Raw genomic sequence first — 15,521 nt, 5'->3', positions numbered from 1 at the left:
CCATGGTTCTTAGATTACCTTTGGTGAACACGCAGTTTAAAATAATTAATAAACACCTAGTTCAAGAACACCCATTGAACACACTCCGTTCAATAATACCTAATGAACACCTAGTTCAAATATCCCTGGTGAACTCAATCACCTAAGGAACACAGAGTACGAAAGCTCTTAGTTCAAACCACGTGATTATAATGTATATCTCGTTCCTACAAAACCACTAATATTATTAACACATATAAATCATATTTCTAAAACAATCTATCCCATCCCGTCGATCCCCACATACTGACCCTATACAATGATCTTACGTGATCTAGCCTAAGGAAATCGATATGAACAACAACTGACGAAGCTGCTTCGGAAATTCCCTAGCAGCAAACGAGGATCAATAAATACATTAAATGAGGGGAATAGAATGAGTTTCACCACGAACCTTCGTTAATAAAAGAAAGAACCACAAGACATTTTAAGTCAGAGGTAGTTATCTAGATAACAATGCCAAGGCGTGGTCTGACTATCATGAGGTATTATACCCCCAGACTTTACCTATCCCAGCTTCAAACTTTGCCTAGCAGTCGCCTGAATACATGAGGTATTTCACCCCCAGACGCACCCTATCCAGCAATATAACACCAGACATACCTATCAGTGGTCTATAACCGACACACTTTATTAGGCAGTACGAAGTTCCCTTAATTACTTTGTGAAAGAAAAAGCTGACATATGAAGCTCGGTCGATCACTTCATAAAAGAAACGCTGACTCCAAAGCTCTCTCAAAATAAAAGTATGGGGAAATACTACTAGAGTACTCCCGTACGCTCCCGTAACTGACACACAAAATCGCCAAAAAGACTTTGTACATGATAGTACTTATGGCATATTATAGTACTTTGGTATGCGAAAGAATCGTACCCGAGAACATAATAGTACCCTGGCACAAGCAGCACCCAAGACACAGAGCTTTGAAAAAGACTTCGTACATAAAATGTACTTCGGTACGTAGGACGTACTCCACCGATCATCAATCTCGCAACTCACGTACTCTTAATAAGAGACTACCCAATGTCCAAACTTAATTGAACTAAACATCCCATTTAAGTCTTAACCCATCACTAGGCAAACCTACAATACTTATAATCAATTCCCGATACTATCTCCGTTTAGGAAAAAGACTAACTAGTGTATACTTAACACAAGGTTTTAAGTAATAATATCATATATATACATCTTAACACATATTGAACCATATCTGATTCGTACGTTGTATATCATCAAATATATCTAATACGTGTTTCAGAAAATAACAAATACTTCACATACATATGTATATTTCATACTTTAATCAATTCTTGTGTTAAAATCACGTTCCTAAAAGGGACTATACACATGATACCTTATCGAATGAACACGTAATTCAAAAATACATAATCCGTACTCACGGATCTAAAATTAACCTCTTGATCTGATCCCTACTCTCGTATCTAAAACTAATCTCTTGATCTGATCCATACTCTCGGATCTAAAACTAACCTTTTGATCTGATCCATACATCTAGATCTAAAACAAGTTTATCTCTTTATTCTTTTATCTCATGGTCCAACCCATATTTTATCACTTACCAACAACCTCATCTACTCATATTCTACCCAACATATTTTTAGACACAAAATACATATATAGTTTAACTCATTAAAACTTATATCATTCATCCACACCACAACCATCTCAAATAAACAACGATATATTATACACATAGCACGTATTTCATAGCAAATACTTAATATTTATATGTTTAGAAGAAAGTAACTACACACTCACTTGATTAGAAGATGATCGGACAGCACTACAGCTTGTAGAAGTAGTAATCTTCGGCAGATCTGGAAGATCTTCACAAAAACCGGACTCCTCGCGGGCAGAGCTTCGGCTCGGGAATGATACCGAGGCTTCGGGATAATTCTTGCACGAAAAACGATGCAAAAACGCGAGAAAAAGGGAAGAAATGAGCAAACTACTCGGCTGCCCTCGACACCCTTTTATAGGGGCTGGAAGGTCGAATTACGTTAGGCGTAACTTGAGATTACGCTGGGCGTAACGACAATAAGGTCGCTGACTCCCCCCATGGATAATATCGGCCAATATATATTTAAATTAAATATCGAAAATATTTAATAAACTTCAAAAATTCATATCTTCCTCATACAAACTCCGTTTTCGACGTTCTTTATATCCCCGCGTAGGTGAGACTACGCTTTACAACTTTCGTTTAGAATCCGTCGGCTAATTTTGACTTTATTTTTATTATTTATTTTTAGTAGGCCGGGACAGGAAAACTCTGTTATAAAATCATAACTTCTTCATCCGACGTCCGTTTTCACCTATCTTTTTATCGTTTTACTATAATTAATGAGATCTTCAATTCTCATTTAGATTGTTTCGGCTAAAAACCGCTCGGTCTCAAATCGAGCATTCGGGCTGCATACCGTTAAGTCGAAACTTCGAAAAATCATAACTTCCTCATACGAAGTCAGATTTGGGCGTTCTTTTTATGCACGCTCATGGTTTAATGTATTCTATGACTTTCATTGAGATTGATAAGGCTAAATATCACTCTAACGTAAATTCACTTTTTACGTCGCGTTGTGCCGTGCCGGTTCTGTCGCGAAACTTCGACAGGTCATAACTTCTTCGTTATAACTCGGATTTCGGCGTTCTTTATATGAACAAAAACCTTGTAACATATACTATAACTTAGTTAAGATTATTCATTATAAATAATCTTTAATCAAAAATTCATTTTTGACGCCTATCATCTCTAAATTGACTAGCCCTGATCTACGAGCGTTACAGCAGACGAGTATGTTATGGATGAAAATAATGAAAAGGCTGACTAGGACTTGTTGGGAAAACTCGGTTCATAGGGTCCATGAATACAGTGGGTGCATTTGTCCGAATAAAAGGGCATAATAACGAATTTGTAATGATCGTATCGAGTTCGGAAAGCAGTTTTTGGAATGTCAGCTTCTCGGAATTGAGGTTGATGATAACCGGTTCTTAGATCTATTTTAGAGAAATAAATAGATCCTTAAAGCTGGCCAAATAGGTCGCCAATCTGAGGAAGTGGGTATCATTTTTTTATAGTGCTTATTCAATTCCCTAAAATCGATGCACATTCTGAAGGGTCCATCTTTTTGATGAACAATACCGGAGCTCCCTAGGGTGAGAAGCTTGGTCTGATGAATCCTTTGCGCAACCATTCTCTTAATTTGACTAGATAACTTCTAAATTTCGGCGGGAGCTACCCTATAGGATGAACTGGCAATTGATATGGTCCCCGGTATGAGGTCGATTTGAAATTCGACCTGTCTCTCTGGTGTAGTCCCGGAAGTTCTTTAGGAATTACATCCGGAAAATCGCATGCTACTGGAATACCTTGTATGCTTACTTCTTCCTTGGCCTTGTCCACAACGTGAGCGAGGAAAACATAGTTCTTCTTTTGCAGGCACTTTTGTGCCTTAATGCACAAGACAAGACGAGGATTGGCGCCAGGTTATCACTATAGGTTATTATAGTTTCGTGATTGGGGAGGTGAAGGCAAACGACCTTCTTACGACACATAATATCAACATGGTAGGGGCTTAACCCAACCATGCCGATTATCACATCAAAACTCCTAATATTTACTAGTCTTCAATCTATTTGAAATGAATGGTGGTTTAGTGTTAAGGTGTACCCTACATAAATATCTTTAGTTGATTCAGTTTTTTTCCCATTAGCCATCTCCACCGTGAAGGCTTCGTTTAGCTCCTAGGCTTGTTGTTTTAGTAAGTGCTCAAATTTGTTACTAACGAAACTTCGCTCATCTCCACTATCGAGTAAGATGCAAGAGAAAAGGTTGTTAAGTGGGAACATACCGGTAACAACCGTTGGGTCTTGAATTGCTGCGCCTTGACCCAAGGCCAGGACCCTTCCTGATCCTTCTGCTCCTTGATTGTTAGCCTTGGGGAAATTGCGCCTGAAGTGATCAGTTCCTCCACACCCATAGTAGGTGTGACTGGTCCCAACATTGGTGTTGTTGTTAATGTTGTTGCAATTGTTGTTGTTTTTGTTTGGCTGTTGATTCTGTCGTGGATAAGTTCTATAGTATTTGGTGGTGTGACTCTTTTGGTTGCATCTCTTACAATGCGGCTCTCAACAGGCTCCCTTATGATGGAAATTTCACTGGTTTCATTTTGGAAGGCTTCCAGCATATGATCTCATTGGTGTTGATGTAGTAGGGATCATGGTCGCATGAACAACAACAACATGTTTCTTCTTCAAGAACCCTTGAGTGGGTTGTCCCTTTCTCTTACTTCCAGACTTCCGCTTCCTACTCTTAAGCTTGGGGTTTGGAGTGCCTCGATAAGCTGTCACTTGTTGGTTTACGTGCTCATTCCTTCGACTAGAGTTGATGCTATTTCCACCTCCATTGGTGTTGTTTGCGTTGATTTGTGCCATATCAGCGGTTACTGCCGCTGTTACAGCAGGTTGGAATGGTAGCAGAGTCCATCTGCAGGAGCTGTGTCTCGCGGGTGTGCTTGTTATTTCTGTGGGATGACATTTTCCTGCTGCATGTTGATAAGCCAGATCGTAAGTAATGATCTTCATTCGTGGTTGTACTCTATAAATTTCACATCTTGTCGTATGATTCTCATTGTTTCCATCTACATCCCTATGATGTATTTATGGTACTAGGTAATTGCAGATTTGGCACGATCGGTACATCTATCCTTAGAGTATATCGATTGTTTTGGTTTCGAGATCCTTAAGTATCTAGTGGTTTCGAGGGTTCGGTTGTGCATATAATTGAATTTATGCAATAACATGAAATAAAGATAGCACATAATTGTTTCATTGATAAGTACTGTCTTAGTACACGAAAGAGAGTCATATTTGGATAGTAGGGGGGAGAAAAGAAAAGGTTGATCCTAATTGTGGCGGAAAGTGTGTGGTGGTGGTGTCGATAAAGTGGATGCACCTCGGAGATGAGCTACTTGTCGTTCGGTGTCTCGTAGGTCATGCCTCCCAAACTGACTATCTCTCTTGGAGGTCTCCGATTGCTTCCTATGTTTGTCTCTCATCTCCCTGAACAATAGTTTGTATTTGGTTCGTCTGTTCTGAGGTGTCCTAACTTGGTTATCAATATCTAGGGTGCGCCGGACCATGACTGGGAGGGTCCGGTCAGCTGGTCCTCTATTGATAAGATCAAAGAAACCACGGTTCCTACTGTAGTGTGGTTGTATCCCCTGCTGGTGACTCTATCTGCAAATATCATGTGCCCATGGGGGCGTGGGGCCATCGGGGCCCATACGATAAGTCGGTACTCTGGCCATGCATAGAGGATTGATGACATCGGATTCTGCATCCGAGGCATCATCGTCATTCCCCTCGGTTTCTACCTCTTTGAGGTCCACTGCTGACTCGAAGGGTCCATCTGCAAGTTCTACATCATGTTCCTCCTCTGGTTCTTCCTCTGAGTCTCCTTCTGGGTCTTCCTCTGGGTCGAGCCACCCTGCTTTTCCCTGACTAGGGAGATAGGGGTTTCCTAGCTAATGATACCCGTCTATAGTGTATTTCACGAAGGGGTATAAATACTACAAACATATAGCACACCAAATACTCCTATATTATTTTTATTTTGTTTAGGTTTGGTTCTATAAGCTCTTTGGATAATTAAATGGTAAGTTTTTGATTCATTGTCCATCACAATTACTCCCGAACACATGTTGGTCGTATTTTGAATGAATGTAGTTGATCAGGCTACATTCACCCCCAATACGACTATATAACTGCCCGGGTTTAATAGTGATGTTCAAATCCTCCAAAGACTTTTACTGTTCTTGTTGTGTTATTACTCTAAAATCCACACATAAGTATGTATTTTAATTATTATGTTTAGAGTAGTTTAGTCCCATTGTCTTTATAGTTGCATATCTTTTATGGTTAGGTATGCCAGTTCACTAAACAATGTTTTGATATCAATTTGTCACATCCCCGAACCAGACGGCGGAAACATCCGGGGGCTTGTGCGTGACTTCATCTTGAAATATCATTACAGTGAATATAAATGAAACATAACATCATCATTATCATGTATAATATAATACAACTGCCATTGTTTACATCAAGTACAATCTTTTAAATAACATAACTGAAACATTCAATGTATGATGTTTAACAGTACACAAAACAATTCCCCTATTCTTGTTGATTCGTCTGCTTAACGAGTCCCTGAGAATACAAGTTACTTTGAAAAACGTCAACATATATAATGTTGGTGAGTTCATAAGTATATTTGAGAAAATGATTTGTATAACTTTGTAATCATAAGAAAATCCTGTATTTTCTCAAAATAGTTTGGTATGCTTATGTATGATCTTGTATTAATGCATGTGTGTTATTGTTTAATAATATGTCAAAAATGATTGAAGAGAATGTAAATAGAATGTCCCCGACCCGATGTTGCCAGTAAAAGAAGAATAGTTAATGTTGTCGTACCAACACCGAGGTTGAGTACCAGTGTGACTAAGTTTCCGAGTAATCCAATCATAAAAGAAAATAGATAATGTTGTCGTACCAACATCGAGGTGGGGTACCAGTATGAGTAAGTTTTAGAGTAACCCAACATAAAAGAAAATAGTCTTCCGCAAACTTCATAACATTAATTCCTTTAAGTGAGCCGTTATAATCGTACTAAAGAATGAAAATTCCGCCTGTCTTGGCGTTAGTGAATGCAGACTGAAAAATAGAATAAGGTTAGTCACCCTAGACCGATGAAGTCTAACTGTAGCGAACAACTCAGGTGTGGGGTGTCGTCTCCTTATAGATATATACACAAAACCCCTCTCTCCCTCAAAGAGACTTTGATTATAACTACAGACTATGATCGAACACTTAATAGGTGTCAACCGACAAAACTCACTAGATCCTTAATCGAATTTACGCAAAGATAAACGTATAAATCTCATTCCAGGTCCAACGAACCATGTAAGTGAGCCACTAGGGCATCGCTAAACATGTGACTCATTTCAAAACCTAATTTGAATGAGATTATATAACATGGGCCCAAAATATATGTAGTAGGAAAACTAAGGCCCATTTGACATGTAAGGTATTTATAGGCCCAAATAGCATGCAAATAGTATACAATACCTATCAAACATATAAATGGGCCACTAAGGTCCAATAACCTAAAAATGATCAAAATTAATCCATTTGTTAGTTTATTGTTGGTTTTGGTTCAAGTATTCACTAAAATAGCATAAAAGGCCCACTTTTTGTAAACTGACGTTCCTGGCCTATTAAGCCAAAAATTTACAACTAAGGCCTAATTTTTGTGAAAATAACACTTTAGTCCCCATTTTGTTTAAAACTTGGGTTTATGACTAGTTTGTGGTAAAAATAACATTTTAAACCCATTTTTGTCAAAAATATCATTTTTGGCTTGATGTTTGTGAAAATACACATTTTTCTGGTTTTTTGACTTTTCTGACCTAGTTGTTGGAAAATTTGTAGAAAAATCATCGTATGTCGAAATTTGGATCCGTAAATTCTGGAGGCTTGGAAACTTTGTATAATTTGTTCACAATTTTTCTCATAATTTTTATTGGCCTCTAACAAGTGTGAATTTCTCACCTTCACAGGTTGGTCCGAAATTATTTCAAATCTGATAGACAGTTTTGTAAAATTTGCAAAAAATTGTAGAAAACTCGTATGAAAACGTGATAGTAGTCGTTTTAAAGGTATAGACCTGAACTTTTTGCATGTAAAACAGTTTTGAAAAATATTATCATTAAGGTGGTCAAAAAAGTTTGAGATTGGACCAAAACTTTTCTGTCAAGGGCTGAATTTTGAGTTTAGTTTATAGATCTTTGAACGTAACACTCCTTTTTGCTATTTTAAGTGTATAAATCCCAGATCTACAACTTTGCATGTATTATATGTGATAACACATACTTTTATCAAGGTTTTTATGTAGATCTAAGTGATAAACTTAATATTCTTAACATATTTTTAGATTTATGAAGTAAATAGCACATAATCAACAAATAAGTCATGAAAAGCACACATATTCATGCATATACACATAGATCTACATAAAGCAACTTGTATTCTCCCACAAAACCATGTAAAAATTGAAAATAGGGGTATGAACTCATCTTGGTTTGTTGTTCTTGGTTTGATGAAGAGTTTGAAGAAGATTTTCGGCCGTAGATGTTTCCTTGAGGAGATTTCTGAAGTCTATGAAGTTCAAGAGCATAGTTCATGAGATGATGTGGGTTAAGAAGAGATTTTTGATGAATCTTGAAGTTAAAACATAGATCCAAGTAAGTACTTACCAAAGATGATGATCTAGATGAAGATCCTCTTGAAACCACACACCAAAACTCGAAAATTTAGAGGAAGGAGGATGATTTCTTGAGAGATTTTTGGAGGTGTTTGAAAATGAATTATGTATGTGTGTTTGTTTCATGCTCACGACCAAAGCATAAAGAGGAGAGGGGAAGAGAGAGTGTGCATGGAAACATGAGAAGTCCTAGTTACATGTTGAACAGTTTGCCTTGTTAACCTTTAAGCAAAAATGATGTGTCGTGGTTTGGATTAATTAGCCTTTTCTCTTTTTATTTTTTACTCATGGGCCGAGAATTAACTTAAGAAGGAGGATATGAATTATTTTGGCCCAATCTTGATCCTTAATCCATATCACGAGGCCCATAGAGAAGTTTTCGGCCTATTGGGCTGATTAGATGGTTCACGACCCATTTTGAAAGAAAAAGGGAGTTTATGGCCCATTAGGGCAAATTAATTCATTAATGGCCCAATAAGGCCCATTAAGGGTAAACTAATTTATTTTGGACAAAAAATGGCCCAAAATGCTAAGTTTTATGGAAGTGGGTCCAATTAGAGCCCATTTAAGGTCCTAGGTCTAAAATAGTCGAATTGGAAGCTTATTGGCCCATTAGACCCAAAAGGAAATCCTAGTCCAATATGGACTTAAACCAATGTTCTTAAGGTTTTAGACTCTTTGATGAACATGAGAGGTGCATTTAAATTTAAATGAGCACTGAGTGATATTTACTTCGAGTATATGATTTACAATAGTTGAATGATTACACGAGAATAGAATTTCCTAGTTAAAATGCTAGTTGTGACATTTCACTATTGGCTGCATGGTAAATACATAAATTTAATTTTAAATTTTGTAAATATATAGTGCTTATAAGCAAAACAAACTGTTAATATATTGATGCTTGTTACATAATTGTTGCAGATAGGTGTCTGGTTTTGTAGAAAAGTTATTATTATGAATGATGCTAATATGAAGGAAAAATATAAATGCAATCATATTGTAGAAAAGTTATTATTATGGAATTTGCCAAAAAGAGCCGATGAATTCTTAAATATGGTTCCTTGAAAAACACCATCCATTTTATGGTTATTTGACGAAATTTCTCCCTTTTTTTATATCATGTTGACAGTTGATTGCTTTTTTGCCATTATAGATAAATAAATAAAATCGTGCGTTTTGCCTGGTACTTTCTTTAAATTATGTTAATACAGCCCTTCTTCCTTCCATTAAATATTACAAATTATGTCATAACAACTCAAAATTATGATGTTCCTCTCCAAAACTCCAAAGTCACCAACGACAATTCGATTAATTCCATTATTGTTCACCAAACTCAATCATAATAAAGATTCTTGGCACAGAGCTAAAAAGAAACCCAATCTCAATCTCAATAATTATAATAAAATGCACCCTGTTGATGTTCTCCCTTCTCCAATTCGAATTAACACCCGTTAGAGAGAATCAAAGTTTGACGAGCGAGAATTTAATGAAAGAATTGAGCTGGTTGGTGAGCAATAATTGGCCATGGCGATAATATCCACAATTTCAACGCACCAACCTTTTGTTCCTTTTCCCCCCTATTTCTTCTTCTCTACTCGTTTCCCCAAATGGTAAATCCACTTTGCTTCGCTTTTCTGTTCTTCGGATTTTGTGGGCATTCCACATTTCACTTTTAGAAGGATTTCAAATAGCAGAATCTGAAGTTTTTCTTCTCTGGTATGTCACTCTCATCAATAGTTGGAGTTCTCCTTGTTCTTCTTGTTCATTATGTTGATGTTCATCGGACATTCTTTTATTAGGAATTTGAATGTTGGTTTTCATTAAATGTTTCTTTTGTACATAATTTTATATTTTATCTAGCAGTATAAACCAAGTGTAGCATCAAGAATGGGATCTGGAGATTGGTTGAAGAATATAATCAACTTAAGTAAATCAAGGAAGCCAAAATCAAAGAGGATGAAGGTATACCATGATACATGTCACATGTGTTAATATTATTTTAATGAACCAAGTTATCATAGTCTCATAGATATATTGCGGTGTAAATAAATTAAATAAAAAATTAGAAATTTTTTTTTATTCTAGTTCATTTCTTGCAAAAAGATTGCTAAGATAGTGCTTATCGTGATGGAAAATTCGTTTGAATTCGTTGTATGAGAAAAAAAAAACATATATGGGGAAAAAGGATCTTAAATTTTATAAGAAAAAAAGGGTTTCAAACTTTATAAAAATTTGCTATTTGTGCATGCTATTACAGGGTTTTACTTTATACGTGAAAAATAAATCGGAATCCCAACCTCAAGAAAAGTCAACAATTTTGGTCAATGGTGTTGCTTCCGAGAAGCCTAAGGTTGTCCGTCAGGTGGTTGAGGATATTGCTGCAACTCGTATCCAAACAGCATTCAGGGCATTTAAGGTAAGGGAATTTTGTTTTGTTTTTTTTCAAAAATTGTTGTTTGAAAAAAAAAATTAAGATATTTGCGAAAATTGAGAAAACTGGAGGAAAAAATAAATTAGGGAAAGTTTATAAAAAATTTGGGACTTATGTGTACATTAAGTAAAAAGAAATTATATACATGTATTAAAGCCCATAGCATGTTTCAATAGTAAAATTTAGGATTTTGGGTTTCTGCCACCACTCTCTAGGGGTTCGTAGTTTTCATCGGTCAGTTTTACCATTATAATCTCCACCTATAGAAGTATGTTCAATTATCAATTTGGTCCATTCTTTTTCCAACATTGTTCTATTTTCGATACTTTTTTTGCACATCATTTTTTCCGCACAATATTTTATGGTTATTACACAATTGGCTCTTCCTTGGTCAACGGGTAGTCAATCCTACTCTACACTCTTGGATTTCGCCGTTACATGTTTTTGGAAAACTGTCACTTTTGTACCAATTTTTATTTTAGAAAACTTTATTATTTCCAATCAATTTTTTTACCAAACTTTAAATTATTTCCAACCTATACTTTCGCATGCGCTCTTTCCTATTCGTCTTTAATAAAATAATGTTTTTTTTGCCACATGTCATCTTCTCTTTTATTTTGATATTTGTCATTTTGTGAAAATTTTAGAAATTTTATTTTCCACTTGTCATTTTTTAAGGATTTCCATTTTCTTAAAATAAAATTCCATAAAATTGTAATGAGTTCTATAAGAAAATGAAATCACTCTATTAATTTGGTAACAAATTTTCATAAATACTTTCAACGATTTAGTTTCTTTTGCAAATTTTCAGAAGATTACATTATGTTATGTAAAGTATTACATTATAAAATATTTCATATTTATATATTGATATTAAAATTTTATTTTTAATAAACCCGTGTAATACACGGGTCTCACACTTAGTTTTGACTATAACAAAACGTAAAGTTTGACTTTTAAGGTCAAACCTACAATTTGTCAACTTCTTATAGACTTCGCTATGTATTTATTACCAATATTTTCGCTATCATTCTTAAAGCTTATGGTCATTATCGATTTTTTTTTCAAAATATCCGGCATTTCAATCAAAATTTCTAGTTGAATTTAAACCATTTGACCTCAAAACCATAATGCACCTTGTTTAGTTGTTTAGAAGGGAAGGAGTCATAAAATGAACAAACATTACGTCCATGCTAAATGACCATTTTCCCCATGTTATATTCTTTTTATTAATTATTATAGCTACTTTTTACTTGGTTTTCCAAATCTTACTAATTTAACCTTAAATAATAAAAATAATCATATATGAAGGCAAGAAAAGCACTAAAGCATTTGAAAGGAGTATTAAGATTGCAAACACTTACAAAAGGTGATTTTGGAAAGAAGCAAACATCAAATACATTAATGAATCTTCAATCATGGAGCAAGATACAATCCCAAATTAGAACACGAAGACTTCAAATGGTTGAAGAAGAAGGAATTAAACGGAAGAAATTAGAGAATCAATTGAAGCTCGAGACCAAGCTCCGTGATCTAGAGGTAAAAAATATACTTACATTGCAATTATGGTTAACAAAAAAAAAAAAAAAAAAAAAAAAAAAAAAAAAAAAAAAACATTGCTATTTCCTTGCATTTTGCTAAAAATAATCGTAGCATTTTTTCGTGTAAAAAAGTAAAAAAATTTATTGTTATTATAAGGGTTTAGGTTATTTTTGGCCACTTAACTTTTGGTTTTGTGCTTATTTGGTCACTTAATTCTTTTTAAATTTTAAAAAGTCATCAAACTTTTGACTTTGTGCTCATTTAGTCTCTTAACTTTTGGTTTGGTCACATTTAGTCACCTGACTTTTAAAAATGTGCTAATTTAGTCACTAAACTTTTAAATGTTTTTAAAAGTTTAGTGACTAAATAAGCACAATTTTAAAAGTCAGGTGACTAAATGAGCACAAATCTAAAAGTTAAGTGACTAAACCAAAAGTTAAGTGACTAAACGAGCATAAAGTCAAAAGTTTAATGACCTTTTAAAACTTAAAAAGAGTTAAGTGACCAAATGAGCATAAAACTAAAAGTTAAGTGACCAAAAATGACTTATACCCTTATTATAATACATACTTGAATTTTTTTTCTTCTTTTTATTTTGTTTTTGGTATGGTAGGTGGAGTGGAGTGGTGGTTCTGATACCATTGATGAGGCGCTTGCAAGGATACAACATAGAGAAGAAGCTGCGTTAAAGCGTGGGAGAGCTATGGCATATGCCTTCTCTCATCAGGTAAACTCAATCAATTTTTTTTAAAGTCAATTAATTTTTAGTAACTATATTATAAATACATTGAAACTAAGTTGCACATTTGACTTCTTTTTCCATATACTAAAAAATAGAGAAGGAATTTTATGGGGTTAAATACAAGAAGTAGCAATGTAGTTTTGTGTATTTGTTTATAACATAATCTTGTTGTGATTTCTTCCTATTACAACATTGTACTTTAAATAATCTACCAATTTATAGCAATGTCGTGAAATACATAGTAATTTTCATTACTATAATTGGATGAATTTTTCAAAGTATAATGACAAGAATCAAGATAAGATAAAATTAGAAATACAGTGTTGTAGTAGAAAGAAATGAATATAAGACGCCATAAGAAACAAATAAATGGAGACAAGTTGCTATTTCTCTCAATTACCTTGAATTTTATTTTGGATTAAATGGAAAAAAATAGCAACATACTTTCATAAATTTGTTTAAATAACATTCTATTTTCATTTCTTCCTATTACAACATTGTTCAATTTTCATAAAAAAAATATTATAATAATAGAAAAGCTAATTTTACAAAGTTGTTATAGAAAGATTATGAATCTTGGATTATGTTATTAACAAATAAATGAAAATGCATTGCTATTTCTTGCATTCAAAGATTTTTACGATGAATTTTCAGTGGAGGCCAAGTTCAAGATACAATTTAGGCCCGTATGATTCAGAAGCAGCTACTGCTGAATGGGGTTGGAGTTGGTTGGATAGATGGATTGCAATTCAACCATGGGAAAACCGAGTCCTGGTTGAGTTGACTCAGAAGAAACTCAACAGCCCAGCAAACAAAGCTATGAAAAACTCAAAATCACCATCAATGAAAAATTCAAAGTCCATGAAAACTTCACCTAATGGTATGAAAACTCCAAGAAACCGGAAGCTATCCTATGTGGCAACCAATAAAATAGAAACATTGGTAAAAGAGTAACATTTGGTAACTGGTCAAACGGTCAAACCAAACATGGTGTGCTACATTCTGATTTTAATGTGTAAAGTTATTTATTTTTTTTCTATTTATATTGTAAATAGATGCAATAATGATTTATGGGGTGAATATTGTATGTGTTTATTTGGTTGGAAATGTTATAGAATTGTCGGTTATTTGGAAATCTCAAACAAAAACTGAACATGATGTTTACACTTATGGTTTTGATTCATTCATTTAAAAACAAAGTGTTTTTATGCCTTTTATTTTAATTGAAGAGAGAATCATGATGAAGATATAAAAGTCAAAACGCCTTTTTGTTTCAAGTTGATGAATAAAAAACACAAGAGTCTCAAACTCAAATGTGGTTCCATTACATATGGTTAACGTCATGTCAGTTAATGATAGTTTGCGGTTAATTTATAAACCAAATTAAAAGAAGTTTTCATTTGTATTGGTGGTGTAAAAATTAATAGCTACGAGCTTTCAACCAAAAAGGTTATATATGGAATACTTTTTTTAAATACAAACTAGGGTAGATACCCATGCGGCTTATTTTCTTTAATTGGAGTGTGTTATTGACTTTGATTTTATAAGCAAAGCGAAGATGCGTTTGAAAATAGATATTCATAATATTAGAACGTTTGCAAAATGATGCAAATACATCAAAATCATTTGAAACCTCATCTTCTATGGCTTGTTGTATCTCTTCATACATTTTGATTTGTTTTTTAGTAAGTATTTAGTGTGTTTACCACCTAAACATGGAAAAATGCAAAAAATAGAAATGAAATTTGGTTTTTGGTAAAAAGAATCAAAACTAATTGGAAAAAAAGGTGTAAATTCGAAGTACATTGTTATTTAGTACATCTAACACCTAAAAATCGAAAATGCACCTAATGACAATGTAATTTCAATTTTGGTAAAAAAAAATTCAAAAAAAAATTGCTATGAATGGAAACAAAAAAGTGAAAATCAAAGTACATTGCTATTTTCTGTGTTTACCACCTAAACATGAAGATATGCAAAAAATATCAATGAAATTTGGTTTTTGGTAAAAAATATCAAAACTAATTGGAGAAAACAAAAAAAAAGTGTAAATTCAAAGTATATTGATGTTTAGTGCATCTAACAACTAAAAAAATCACAAATCTTTACCTAATCATCAACTTCTCCAAATGTTGATTTCTAGAAGGCTAATTATGCTGCAAAAGTTGAATCTTATGCAAAACTGAAATGGGTAAAACTTAGCACAACAAAAACAAGCTGAGAAATCTTCAAATCATCCTCTCGGGTACTTTTCGCTTACACGTGTTAGAAAATATTAACAAATTACATTCTCTAAATATATGTGGATATAAATAGCTCCAAGCAAATGGAATGGGATTTTTTATTCCTATTACAACTTTTTCACTTTGAAAAATCTACCTTAATATTGTTATGCTTTCACCAAAAGAATCAAGCGCTT

The 15,521-nt window shown here is 34.1% G+C and overlaps 1 protein-coding gene across 2 annotated transcripts; it reads left to right on the top strand.

Moving 5' to 3' along the window:
• Window positions 1–9,678: 9,678 nt before the first annotated feature.
• LOC145049234 (protein IQ-DOMAIN 10-like) lies at window positions 9,679–14,237 on the top strand. Of its 2 annotated transcripts, none has more exons than XM_078997711.1 (6): window positions 9,679–10,103; window positions 10,248–10,349; window positions 10,645–10,803; window positions 12,130–12,357; window positions 12,974–13,087; window positions 13,757–14,237. In XM_078997711.1, the coding sequence occupies exons 2-6, from the start codon at window positions 10,275–10,277 to the stop codon at window positions 14,054–14,056; spliced, it is 876 nt and encodes a 291-aa protein (XP_078853837.1). In that variant the 5' UTR covers window positions 9,679–10,103; window positions 10,248–10,274; the 3' UTR covers window positions 14,057–14,237. The 2 variants fall into 2 exon arrangements, with proteins under 2 accessions (XP_078853837.1, XP_078853836.1); XM_078997710.1 differs by having other exon boundaries at window positions 9,680–10,103; window positions 10,251–10,349.
• Window positions 14,238–15,521: the final 1,284 nt, after the last annotated feature.

The sequence above is a fragment of the Lactuca serriola genome, chromosome 1 (assembly GCF_051521515.1).
Source record: "Lactuca serriola cultivar US96UC23 chromosome 1, Lser_US96UC23_V15, whole genome shotgun sequence".
Lineage (NCBI taxonomy): Eukaryota > Viridiplantae > Streptophyta > Magnoliopsida > Asterales > Asteraceae > Lactuca > Lactuca serriola.
The sequence above is the reverse complement of the archived record's forward strand: the minus strand, read 5'-3'. Positions and strand labels throughout refer to the sequence as shown.

Excerpts from the sequence above, each read along its gene's own strand:
- LOC145049234 (XM_078997711.1), top strand. The coding sequence starts at position 10,275 with ATGGGATCTGGAGATTGGTTGAAGAATATAATCAACTTAAGTAAATCA. Across the intron at positions 10,804-12,129 it reads CAGCATTCAGGGCATTTAAG|GCAAGAAAAGCACTAAAGCA; the intron begins GTAAGGGAATTT and ends TCATATATGAAG. Across the intron at positions 12,358-12,973 it reads CCAAGCTCCGTGATCTAGAG|GTGGAGTGGAGTGGTGGTTC; the intron begins GTAAAAAATATA and ends TTGGTATGGTAG.